The sequence below is a fragment of the Sphaerodactylus townsendi genome, linkage group LG11 (assembly GCF_021028975.2).
Source record: "Sphaerodactylus townsendi isolate TG3544 linkage group LG11, MPM_Stown_v2.3, whole genome shotgun sequence".
NCBI lineage: Eukaryota > Metazoa > Chordata > Lepidosauria > Squamata > Sphaerodactylidae > Sphaerodactylus > Sphaerodactylus townsendi.
In genome coordinates, this window is record NC_059435.1 from 21,903,164 (window position 1) to 21,916,355 (window position 13,192).

General features: G+C 51.4%; 1 protein-coding gene across 1 annotated transcript in view; it reads left to right on the top strand.

Annotated features, from left to right (window-relative positions):
- The first annotated feature begins 4,142 nt into the window (after nucleotides 1–4,142).
- The window catches only part of TBX20 (T-box transcription factor 20), a 51,772-nt gene continuing 42,722 nt past the window's right edge, over nucleotides 4,143–13,192 (top strand). The window contains exons 1-2 of the mRNA XM_048510459.1: nucleotides 4,143–4,377; nucleotides 11,686–11,926. Coding sequence (XP_048366416.1) covers nucleotides 4,251–4,377; nucleotides 11,686–11,926 — 368 coding nt within the window. The 5' untranslated portion in view covers nucleotides 4,143–4,250. The remainder of the gene's footprint in view (nucleotides 4,378–11,685; nucleotides 11,927–13,192) is intronic.

Consider the following 13,192-nt stretch of genomic DNA (forward strand, 5'->3'; position numbering starts at 1 on the left):
AGGCACGGTGGGGCAAGCCGGTGGGCTGTTCGCCTCGGCGCAGGTGAATAGCTGGGGGTTGCTGGCTTGCCAGAGTAAATCATGGTCAGAGGCGCGCAGGAAAGGAAGGTCCATCACCGGAAATGGGTCTGTGGACACACCATACAGTCAATGTGATACTCTGTGAAGACAACCATACACTATGCCCATTGGCTGGCCTACTATTACATATACCAGGGGTAGGGAACCTGCGGCTCTCCAGATGTTCAGGAACTACAATTCCCATCAGCCTCTGTCAGCATGGCCAATTGGCCATGCTGGTAGGGGCTGATGGGAATTGTAGTTCCTGAACATCTGGAGAGCCGCAGGTTCCCTACCCCTGACATATACCAACCACGCAAGGACGTAAAGTGCCGGTGCTCTATTCTAAAGTGCCATATACATAAACAAAGGGGCAGCACATAAATACATGTAAACAAGATACAAGAATAATACACACGGATCACGGTTAAGCATGGAGTGCTACTGAATGGGCATCTTATACTTGTGATGCATACATCTATCTTAGGGACTTAAGTCCTATAAGCACAACTGTCCATGAGAGTTTCTATGGAAACCAATATTCCAGACCAGCTCCAAGGTCCTAGAACTTAAGTTCCTAAGCTAGATGTATGCACCACAAGTATAAGATGCACATTCAGTAGCACTCCGTGCTTAATAGTGATCTGTGTGAACTGTACCTTGTTTACATGTATTTATGTACTGCCCCTTTGTGTATGTATATGGCACTTTAGAATAGAGCACCTGTACTTTACGTCCTTGCGTGGTCTTCTGTATATGTAATAGTAGGTCAGCCAATGGGCATAGTGTAGGATTTTGAAAGAAATCCAGGTATGTCAGCCGTCAGCTCTTGCAGTCCGGGCTTCAGTGGGGATGGGTGTCGAGATCTATTCCTCAGGATCATGTCCAAAAAAGTCACCTTTCCCTTCGTCGTGGGGTGCTCACCGGCCACCCAGTCAAGCCGACAACCAAGAGAGTCTGGCCTTCCAGCCCACACCTGGAGAAAATTGCTATTGCTTTCTACCATAGGTACTGCCACCCGCCACTCTGATCCTGAGCGGGCTGGTTGGAAGAGGGGGCGGGGGCGGGTTTTCCCCAATCTCTGTGTATCTACCCAGAAGTAAGTCCCGCTGAGTTCGAGGACACTGCCTAATTGGTGTGCAATTGACTTGGCCCTAAATTCACTTCCCGGGCTTAAGCCTTCAGGATTGGAACTTCATAGCCCATTTTACACCGTCTGTTTTTGGGAGGAGGGGGGAGTAAACTCACAGGACACAAAAGTTTGGAGTTTTTTAAATCAACTTGAAGGTCACTTCTGTCCTGAAGGTAGTACACCTGCATCTCTCACTTTGATCATAGGATCATGGCAAAAAAAGGCCAGGAGTTTTCATGGGCGAAGGAAACTTCAGACCACACAGCATATTTATAATTTATAAGAGCTGCAAACCTGCAATCGTTATAAATGAACTCGTTTTCCGGAAAAAATGAGTTCATTTATAATGATTGCAACTCGTCATACATCTGCAGTGCGGAATCCACTGATCGTTCATTCCCCTGTTGGAAGAAGTCTGACTGCATTTGATTCCCTTGTGTAAAATGTCCTACACAAACCCTGCATTTTTTGTTGAGCAGATACTCCGCAGTCTGTTAGATTTTTTCCAGGAGTAAAACCCATTGAGTAGGAGCCTGAATGGACCTGCTTAAGGGTGCTCTCCTAATTGTAGATCTACTGGCAGTTAAATGGACTCCTCCAAGGCCCCTTCCACACATGCAGTATAATGCACTTTCAATCCACTTTCACAACTGTTTACAAGTGGAATTTGCTACTTAGCACAGTAAAATCCATCTCCCAAGTGCATTGAAAGTGGATTGAAAGTACATTATTCTGCATGTGTGGAAGGGGCCTGAAATCCAGCTGCAAAGTGCACTGAAAGTGGATTGAAAGGGCATTATTCTGCATTTGTGGAAGGGGCCCAAGAGACCAATGATTAGTGGGATTAGGCAAGCAGATTAAATGTCTTTTTAAAATCCCACAGAGAAAGCTTCTGCTATAAGCATGACTCGGGCACTTGGCTTCTGGCTGGCTTCTGGCGGCAGCTCTCCCATCCGAATCCCTACAAGAGGTTTACAACGAGGTTGTGGTTATTTAGGCTCCAGCTCTTATTCATGTAAGGGGGTGGGGGCGCAGTTTCCAAGGAGTAGAACCTGAAAGGGAAAGCAACCCAGCGGAAGTTGGGTTCTGCAGGGCTGAAGTGACCAGCCAGGAGCGCAGAGCAACCTTATTGCTGCCCCCAGTTTGCAGCCCAAACCCTGGTAACAGCAGCCAGACACAGGCCCCTTCCACACACTAATGCGTTTTCAAACCACTCTCACAACTGTTTGCAAGTGGATTTTGCTATTCCGCACAACTTCAAAGAGCACTGAAAGCAGTTTGAAAGTGCATTATTCTGCATGTGTGGAATGAGCCTAACTGTGTTGCCTTACGAGACAGTTCGGCTGGGATGCGGGGCTCACTCCATCCTCCCAGAGTGCAGGGCTGGGTTGCCCGTTACCCCACCCCTTTCAAATCCTGCCTGGAGAGGCAGGGCAGAAGCCCGCCAGCCCCTGGAGCCAGTCTGGCTTCTTCTTGACAAGCAGTTCTCCGGATTCAGTTCTTAATAATAGGAGGTACAACTGACCGTGTGAACGTACTCTGCGGGGTACCTCACGTGCGACTCAGCCATCAAGCCGTGTGCCAACAGGCTCTTGGGTGAAGCTGTGCTGAGGCCCCTTCTACACATGCAGAATAATGCCCTTTCAATCCACTTTCAGTGCACTTTGCAACTGGATTTTACAGTGTGGAATGGCAACATCCACTTGCAAACAATTGTGAATGTGGATTGCAAGTGCATTATTCTGCATGTGCGGGCCTAAGTCCAACCTAAGCGAGGGTTTTCTGTCATTACCCTTTCATCGAATAGAGTCACATAAGAGCCTTTGATGGGGACTTTTTAACAAAACGTCCCTTTCAAATCTGTGCTTTGAGATTGTCAGGGTTACCCACAAAGCTCCAAGCCTCTCCCCCAAGGGATTTGGGGCACGCAAACCTGGGGCTCACTGCAATTCCAGAGGGGGCTCGTATCTGGGGACACTTGGCTTATTTTTATTTTATCGTTAATTTGTTTTAAATAACATTATGTTATTTAAAGTCCGCCTTTCTCAGTGGGACAGAAGTAGATTCTGCACAACACATTTATAGCGAGTTGCAATCGTTATAAATGAGCCCGGGGAAATGAGTTCATGTACAACGATTGCAGCTCCTTATAAATGTGCTGTGCGGAATCCACAAGAGTGCGTCAATACAGCCAACAGGTTGGACCACCACGGGGTCAAAACAATCAGATCTGGTTTGTAGAAATCTGGACTCAACCAAAGGGAAGCAAAGTTAACGGTGGGGCACTAAGGCCAAAAACCGCACTTCCGCACATGCAGAATAATGCACTTTCAATCCACTTTGCAGCTGGATTTCCCTGTGCGGAACAGCAAAATTCACTTGCAAACATTCATGGAAGTGGATTGAAAGTGCATTATTCTGTATGTGCGGAAGGACCTTTAAAGGGGATCCCGCATACAGCAACAGGCAGAGTGGGAAATACTCGGCCCTTTCGCCTACAGCTTTGCTCCAACCAGCTTGCCAAACCATTCGGTACAGTTCGACCCCAAGCTTTGGACACACGCGGTGGATTCTCGCTTTCGGCGCCTGGGAATGGAATGGAAGCCCCCCTACTGTTGGGGACCGCGGGCGGCAGCGAGTTGATCCCGCAAGGTGTAAACTGGTCCTTTGACCGGGCGCGGGGATGCGATCCAGTGGGCTGCATGGAGAGATCTGTTGTCGGGGCGCCCCGGGAGGGCTTGGCAGGGGCGCGCTCTTACGCCCAGGGCAGGCGGGCCCTAGTTGGAGATGGCTGGTCTGGAGGGAGGGAGGGAGGGCGAGCTTGTCCTCCGCAGGATCCGGGAGGCCTGACGTGGCCGGGCGCTGATTGGACGGCAGCCGATAGGATCTGGGCGGCCAGCAAATTAAGGCCGGGGAGCCGCGGGGGCCGGCGGCACTGCGCGCCCTCCAGCCCAGCCGAGGGGGATGAGCGCCGCCTGAGCCAGCCGGCCGGTCGGTCTCCGCCCGCGCAACTTTCCGGGCCGGCCCTTCCCGGCCTCGCCTCGCCTCGGGGGCCAGCATGGAGTACACGGCGTCGCCCAAGCCGCAGCTCTCCTCGCGGGCCAACGCCTTCTCCATCGCGGCGCTCATGGCCAGCGGCAGCTCCAAGGCCAAGGGGGACCCCGACGACACCATCAAGCCGCTGGGTGAGTGAGTCCGGCCACCCGGAGGAGGGAGGGAAGGAGGGGCCCGATCCGGGAGGAAGAGCGCGCTCAGGAGTCAGCCGGGCGCGGCAGCAAAGGCGCCTTCCAGGGACCCCCCAGATCCACGCGGGGCGACCCTGAGGGCGTGCGGTTTTCGACCCTCTCCCTGCCGAATCCTGTGGGGTAGAATCGGAAACCGCGCGCCTCCCGCGTGGATCTGGGTCGCCCCGCGTGGATCTGGGGGGGTCCCTGGAAGGCACCGCGTGGATCTGGGGGGTCCCTGGAAGGCGCCGCGGGGGCGGACCGGCACCTTTCCAGGGTCTTTCCAGCCCCTCGAAACTCCCGCGGTCGCCTGGCTGTAAACGGGGAAGGCACGAGTGTCTGGGCTTTAAATTGTCATTTTGCATAGAGGGAATTGTTTTATCTGTTTCAAGTTTTCATACGTTGTCCGCCGCCTGGAGCCCTTCGGGGGTGGGCAGTCAATTAGATTCAAATAAGAAATAAATGTATAAATGAGGACGGGGACTTGGGAGGCGAACCTGGGACGCCTAAAGTCCGGCTGCCCGAGGGGGCTTCTCTCCCAAGCGAAAAGCCAGGTGGACCCGCGCTCTTGGCAATGTGGGGAAGGGAAACCAACCCGGAGAATCCCCAAGACTGTTCAGCCTCCCTGCTTCTCCCCCCACCCCCCCGCGCGCAGCATCTCGCAAATCTGGGCAGGCGCTTTTCACAACCCAACTTGCAGACTCGCCCAAACTTCTGCCGCCGAGAGGAAATCAAGATGCCCCGAGGGCGCTGCAAAGGGAATCGGTGTTATTACTACTGGGGACGGTCTCTTTTAGGGCCGAAACATCCAGGCTGAACAACTAATCGGCCCAGAGGAACCGGATCCGACGGGATCCGCTTCTCCAGCTGGATCCGTAGTTATGAAACTAGGGGGAAATAACCAGGAGTTTTGTCGCCCTTCGGAGTCGAGAGAAATGTCCACCGGGCTACGTTTGGATTCGAACTCGGGGCTTCGGATGCGCACAGCGAGGATCCGCTCCCCGCATCTACAGAAGCCCAGGAGAACTTTTGCTGGGAGACGTTTCTGTCTGGTCTTTCGGGTGCTACCAAAACTCCTGGCTATTTTGATTGCAACAGACCGATCCGGCTATCCCCCCCCCCACGCCCCCGGAAGAGAAAGTAGGGAAATCAACTGGATCGATCCCCTCCGGAGCGCGACCCGTGATCCACTGAAAGCCGTTCGACGGAACTGTAAGCGAGCTTCTTAGGCGAAGATCCCGCGCGCTCTGGGCAAGAATCGAACGCTGCCAGGAGGGGCGAACGGCTTCGAGGATCCCGCTGTTTATTCCCAGCCCAGAAGAAAGAGGCGCTCTGGAGGACGCAGATGGGGCTGTCGCCTGGGCCCGAACTCCCTTCCGCTGGTCAAACTGAGACTTCGAGGGGGGAAGAAACTGGCAGCGGTGTCCTATTTTTTTTAAAAAGAACGAAACCAAGAGATCTCTGCCTCCGAGGAGCTCACAATTACCCGAGAGAGTCAAGCCGACCTTCCCCGAGCTATTGAACTCCCCGTTAAACTGGCTGAACTGCTGCCAGCACTTCTGGGTCGCAGGCAGATCTTTTCCCACCATGTTATGATGGTTCGAGACCTCGCCCTGTCCAAATGCCTCTTCTGTCTTCCGGTTTGTGCAGCCCCGTTTTAGTTACTCATATATAAAGTCTCTTTCAACCAACTGTAGCACTGCTGCTGCCATCTTGGCTAGTCAAACAGGAAGGGCAAGAAATAGCTTCAAATATTCTGCTGTCGCGAATCGTTTCTTTTTGGAAAGGAAAATAACTTTTACAGGGAAATAATTCAGTGTCCCACCCCCCACCCCCACCCCCATCCAAGCCCTGAAGACCGCAGATAGTTTGGGATGTTCGTTAGTTCCCAGATTTGGCCAAGTGAGATTTTTGCAAAGACTTTCCCCGGAGAACCAAAAATTAGCAGCTTGTCTGTATCTCTCTTGGAGCCTCCAAGGAAACTCTGGTCTCCCCCCCCCCCCCCCCGCCCCTCCAGTTTCCCCAGGAACAAAATAGTAAAGTCCATATGTTTAAGTTTTTAATTTGTGGTGTCATTGAGAAGGAGCGGGTCTTTTGGAGCGGATAAACCCACTAGGACTTTTTTTAAAAAACTAATCTATTGAGTAAACTGTACCTGTTTTAAAGGGAGGTTGAGTTGAATTTCTGCTTTGCAAGGATCCGGAAAGACTGGAGGCACCGGAGCATCTTCCAGCTCCATTGACTTCAGCGGCAGAGTCTAAGCTCTCGCCATAAAAGTCCTGCCCCGCCGGCACAGTGCTCCGCTTTCTTTGGATCGTGAATCCGCTCCTGCTGTGTTGCCTCCAGTACTGCTGACTTTTCAGCGGCCAGAGGAGATGGCCTCCAATTGGGCGCCTCCAATTCTGTTTAGTCAGTCACAGCCAGAGCTGGCTAAGACCCCTTCCACACATGCAGAATAATCACTTTCAATCCACTGTTAGTGTCCTTTGCAGCGGGATTTCACTGTGCGGAATAGCAACATCACTTTGAAACAATTGTCAAAGTGGATTGAAAGTGCATTATTCTGCGTGTGCGGAAGGGAACCTAGATCTGCTGGAATTCCCTGGGTTATTTCGAGCAATTTGGGTGAGGGGGAGCCAGGTCTGAACTTGCACATGGTGGTTTTCTCCACAACATCTGGGCAATAGAAGGATATTGACTGGCTCTTCCAAGAGGTGTGGACATTGCAAGAGTGCCTGTTCGGAATATGCAGCTCACCCGCAGCTGTTGAAGGAAAAAGGGACTCGACCTCATAATAGGGGGAACTTGGGGTTTCTTCCCACCAGTTTGTCCCAGTTCGCATTTATTTTGTTTTCGGACATCCAGGCTAAAAGATACCGCACTTTCACTCTCAAGAAAGGGAAAGAAGCGGTGCCAAATATTCTTATATCGCACCTCCTATGAAGGGACTCTACTTCCGAGTAACCCGGTGCGGGATCAAGGTGCAAACGTGTGCATTTTGCCCTACAGCAAAGCGCGCACCGCCTCCCCCCCTTCCCCAGGACACCACTTTAAAGTCCCAACGCGTACAGAATTCTGCAAAACTGTGGAGTCTGATTTGTTGACAAGTACTGGGGTGACAGTTAATTAAAATTTAAAAAAAAACGCTTTAACTTGTCTGAAATGGGCGAGCGGAGAATGCCTTCCCGTGCACGATTTTCCTACGAAATAAGCGCAGGCCGTTTCGCGAGGCTGGTCCTAAACAAACGGGGTTTATATCCGATTGCACAAGGGTATTGATAACATCCCCTCTAGAGCAGTGGTGGCGACACGGGTGCCAGAGGTGGCACGCAGAGCCCTCTCTGCAAACAGAATGCCCCCCCCCCCCCATCTAGGCTGGCCTGGGCCGCTGGGCTCGATTATTAGCATTAAACCTAAGACCTAGTTTTGGGGAGGCAGTGTAGGTAACCCTGTTAAGGGCTGTTAAACCCCACTGATTTTCATTCGAAGAATTAAAGCACGATCCTTTACCTGGGAGTAAGCTCAGTTGCTGGCAATGGGGCTTGCTTCTGAGTAAACCCTCCTAGGGTTGTGATTCACCCGTTGGAAGAGTTGCACGGTTGCTTCAAAGCAAAGCCACCAACTGCCACCAAGCTTACTCCTGAGTAACGCACGACTCGGAGCCAACCATTTTTTCTAAACTAAAGCCTCAGTATTCAGGTTAAATTGCCATGTTGGCACTTTGGGATAAATAAGTGGGTTTGGGGTTGCAGTTTGGGCACTTGGTCTCGAAAAGGTTCGCCATCACTGCTCTAGAGTCTGAAAGATTCATCTCAATGTAAACATGATTATAAGGTCCCAGTTCGCCCAGGAGTTCTGGGAACTTCGCCCGCTTCAGCGAATGGCAATGCCCCAGAGTAAAAGCCATTCATTTAGAAGGGACTTCCTCAAGAGAAATGAATGCCCTGTGGGTCATGCTCCAAGCCGGGTGGTGAAAAAGCAGCAGTCGACGCCCCCAATGTCAGCAGCCTGGGAGGGGTGGGGCTCAAGACTGGTCAGGGGGTGAGGAAATATACCTCTGGGTTCCAAAGCGCAGGGGAACCTGCAGGCTTTGCTTAGGCCCCTTCCACACCCTTTCAGTGCCTTTTGCAGCTGGATTTTGTTGTGCGGAATAGCGAGATCCATTTGCAAACCATTGTGGAAGTGGATTGAAAGTGCATTATTCTGCACGTGCGGCTCTTGGGTTTCCACGAGATTAATTCTGTCTCCTGCGGGATCGTGAACCCCCAACACAATTCCCATCCTGTTGGACTGCACTTCGTCTGAAAAGGGGCTGCATAAACCAGTTTACTAGGCAGTCAGATATCCCGGAGCTAAATGGGAATGACTCCCCAGACAGTCAGGCTGTGCAGGGTGAAGGAGCATGCCCATTAGGTCCAGTTACATCCTCGGGGACCGGGAATTGCTGGGGGGTCGCTCCTTTTCGATGGTGGTCCTTGTCTCTGGTTGATTTCAGTCCTCAAGGAAAGATATATTTTGGGTTTCCCTTCCAAAGGGCTCTTGCAGCTAGACCCTCAGGACCCCACCCCTAGGGAAAGGGGTTTCAAGTGGTTTCTTTTTTAAAGGGTGAAGATTATCGGGGCCATTAGGACCAGCTTCCCTGCTCTCAATCAAACGGAGTCGTCCAGTCGAGAGCCCCTTATCAGCTGGAATCCCAAACTTCTTGGCAGGAGGGCCAGGAGAAATTCTCCGGATCCCGCCCTGTTGGGAGATCTTGCTTGCCTTCCCGACAAGGCATGGGGAAGAGAACTTTCTCGGCGGGTTGGGGCTTTGGGGAGACTCACCGGCTGCTAACCTTTGCGCAACGCATCAGGAGCCCCGTGGCCCTTTAAGGACTAACCACGTATATTCCCGCAGGAGTTTTGGGGAGCCAGAGCTGGCTGCATCGTGTTGTGCACAGTCCCAACGCAAATATGTTTACTCTTAACGTTGTAAGCCGATATGTTTGCTAGGGGCGCCTACTGGTGCAGTAAACTCATGAAATGTTCTGTGGGAATAAATGTCATCAGTCCTTAAAGGGCCAGCGCCCCCTCCCCTGGAATTATAACTTTCGCTACGGGACAGAACGGTCACTTGACGTTGCTTCCACTTTATTCGGGCGAGATTTTCGCGTCTTTATCCTGCCTGGTCTGTCCGGCTCTTCCACCCACTCTTATGTAAACTCCCTTTGCGCCTCTGATGCGGATCTAAACGTGTTGTGGAACGACCCCTCTTGAAAACACAAAACACACCTGTCAGGGTCGAATACCTGTCCTTCCTTGCGGGATCCAGCTTCGGCTTTCGCGTGGATCTCTTCGGAACCAACTAGGTCCCTTCTCCTCCGGGCAAGAGGCCGGAAATCTCGGATCCAAGACAGCTAGAAAGTTCTGGAGACAGCGGGGCCTGAGAGATGGGCCCCCATCTGAGCCCCCACACCACCGCCCTCCTTCCCCTATCTTTGATCTCAGCAAGTTCTGCTGCAATAGCTAGTTTTTAAAAGTTATTAAAAGTGCTTGGAGGGGGCCCCCGGGCTAATCCCCCACTCTGGTTCATCCTGTGCATCCTGTCCATATCCGGTTTCCCGCACGCCAACCCCGCAAGGACCCACTGTCTCCTCTTCTGGGCGTCTGAAGAGTGAAAAATGTCGCCTGCAAAATCTCGTGCTAGATTTTTAAAAGGGGGGGGGGCATTCTGGAGTTTCCGTTTAACTTTTACGCGCGAGGCAGACCTGCGGAGTTTCTCGGGACTCTTCCGAGGCCGGTGCCCCCAAGCCCGGACAGCTGGGCGTTCGCTGGAGAAGAATCACTATTGAAAACCCAGGTTATTAAGATTCCTCGCCGAGCTGAAGCTAAAGCTCGCCTCGGCCCGGCGCGATCCGTGAACCTTTGATCGGACCCCCTTCCCGGGCTGTTTGCAGTGCCGACGCCGCCTGGGTCTGTCTGTTGCGGCGTCCCACAAAAGCCCACTGACAAACTAACAGCGTCGATCCAGCCTAGCCTGGTCGGTCTTTCAGGGGCTAGCAGACCTCTCTTGAATTTGGCCGCAACAGACGGAGGAGGCGGGGGGTGGGGGGAAGCGATTTTGAGAGGTTTAGGACACCAGCAAAACCACCCCAGTGCCTGTCCCAAGCAAGACCGTTAGGGGTCTTTTCCGTGCCGCCGCGCCAAGCGTCCTGTGCAAATCGAAAGTCTGCGCATTCTTCCAGGAAATTGCCGATTACTCCCCCACCCTTCTTGATTTACCTATACCAATTTTAAAACAAAAACAAACAAACCTAATTACAGCGTGCAGAATGGAAAAGCAGCAGCCGCAGAAATAAACTTTCTCTCTACAACATAAAAAAAAAACCCATAACGTTTATCGCTTGTAATCCTCCGTAATTTGACGTGACGGCGGGTGAGCTTTGTAGTCCTCGGGTTCAAGCTGCCCTCCGAAGAGCAACACAGAGAAAGGAAACCACAAAAAGGTGCTTTTGTGTCAACTCTAACAGGATATTTACTCGGAAGTAAATTCCAAAGGGCTCCACTGCGTTTATGCCCAAGTAAACGAGCCCAACACTGCAGTGTTGTTGTGGTTTTAATGTAAGCAGTGACAGGATGTCAGCGGGTTTAGAAGGGTATAAAGTCTGGTTAGGATCTCAAGGTGTTTTACTGGCAGCACCGGGATAACGTGATCTTACAGCTTCCGCACTGCATATTTATGACGAGTTGCAATCGCTATAAATATGCTGTGCGGAATCAGGCGCTCCCAGTGTGTTTCTGGCTGCGGGGGTCAATCCAGCCCGCCCTGAGCCAGTCTGAATCTGTTGGAGAGATTTCAGCAGATGCGTCAATTCCGCCACTGAAATAAAAGGGGTTGGAGTGGGGTTGGTTTCTGTTGCTGTCCCCTGTAGTTTTCCACGGGCCGTTTATTCAAAAGGATGGGCGTTTAGACAAGGGCCGGGGGGGGGGGGCGTTTTCAGTTTTATCTTTAGAAAAGCAAACAATTCAACAAATCGAAAAAGAGAGAAAGAGAGAGAGAGAGGTTGACTTGATCCACTACAATTACTATTGTCGATTTCGTGATTGTCAATTTCATTTCTAGAAGCTTGTCAATTTCTCCTGCTTGTCAATTTCACCGCAGTAGATCTTCTGGCCTTTTTTTTTGAGCGGGCGATTTGGGTTTCTTTGAAGTGGATGCAGTTGTACCTGGCCAGGCTCTTTCTCACTTGGCCGTCCCCCTTTCCCGCCCCCTCCTCTTTTCTCCTTTCAGAACAATTCGTGGAGAAGTCCTCCTGCTCTCAGCCTCTGACCGACCTGCCGGCCTTGGACCCCCATGGGGACTTCAGTGGCGGGGGTAGCCCCTCTTCGCTGTGCACCGAGCCCCTGATTCCCACCACCCCCACCGTCCCCAGCGAGGAAATGGCCAAGATCTCCTGCAGCCTGGAAACCAAGGACCTCTGGGACAAATTCCACGAGCTGGGCACCGAGATGATCATCACCAAATCTGGGAGGTAAGACCTCCCCCCCCCCACACACACACATAGCCTGAAAGTTCTTTCCCCTTAACAGTAAGGACAGGTACCCATATTTTTATGTCCTGGTCACCCGCTGTGGGACAGCCCCAAGTATGTGAAACCATTTTATTTACAGAGTACTTTTTAATCCCCATTCTTCTCCCCAGAAGCTCAGGGCATTCCCTTTGCTCCTCTGTTTTATTCACACCGACCCTGCGGGCAAGGCAGAGAAAGGATGACTTGTCTGAGGTCACCTAGAGAATTTACAGATGAGAGCTATTTGGTAGAAAGAAGTGCACACAGACCCCTTCTGCACATGCGGAGTAACGCACTTTCAATCCACTTTCTAATCACTTTGCAGCTGTGCAGAATAGCAAAATCCACTTGCAAACAATTGTGAAAGTGGATTGAAAGTGCGTTATTCTGCATGTGCGGAAGGGGCTGTAGTTTGGGAATGGAGAATAGCCACCTCTCAGGTTTGCCGCCTCCTCTTGCAGATTTCTGCTAGGAAAGGTTTCCCATTCTTTATAAAGAAGAGCTGAGTCCCTCATTGGCCACTTGTAGCTCTTTATGCTGTTCCTCCGCACTTTGTGGCCTTCCATGTGAACAGCATTGGGTATCGGGCAGTGTTAAAACTGGGTTTGACCTGCCCTGGCCATTTCACACATTCATGTAATTGATTTATGTTGCAGTCACTGAGGTGATAAACCTGCATATGTCACTTGGCCCACCTTGGGGCCTTGTAGGTTCCCCAGATTGTTCTCATCTGGTGAACCAGATGTGTTTGTGCATTCCTACATTCCTGCTGGATGACCTTGGGCTAGTCACAGTTCTTTGGAACTCTCTCAGCCCCACCTCACAAGGGCTCATTCCGCACACGCAGAATAATGCACTTTCAAACTGCTTTCAGTGCTCTTTGAAGCTGTGCGGAATAGCAAAATCCACTTGCAAACAGTTGTGAAAGTGGTTTGAAAACGCATTATTTTGTGTGTGCGGAAGGGGCCAAAGTGTCTGTGGAAGGGAAAGGAGCTTATAAACCACCTTGAGTCTCCTTACAGGAGAGAAAGATGGGATATAAATCCAAACTCCTCCTCCTCCCCCTCCTCCTCTTCTTGCCTTTATTTTGTAAACAGCGCAGAACTGAGGGATTAGGTTTGTTTCCTTTGGTTTCCTTATGAAAACAGATCTACAAAATATTGAGTTGAGCTGGGTATCCATATTTGTGGAAAGGAAGGGTCTGTGGGGAGAAAGGGTTTTTTAAAA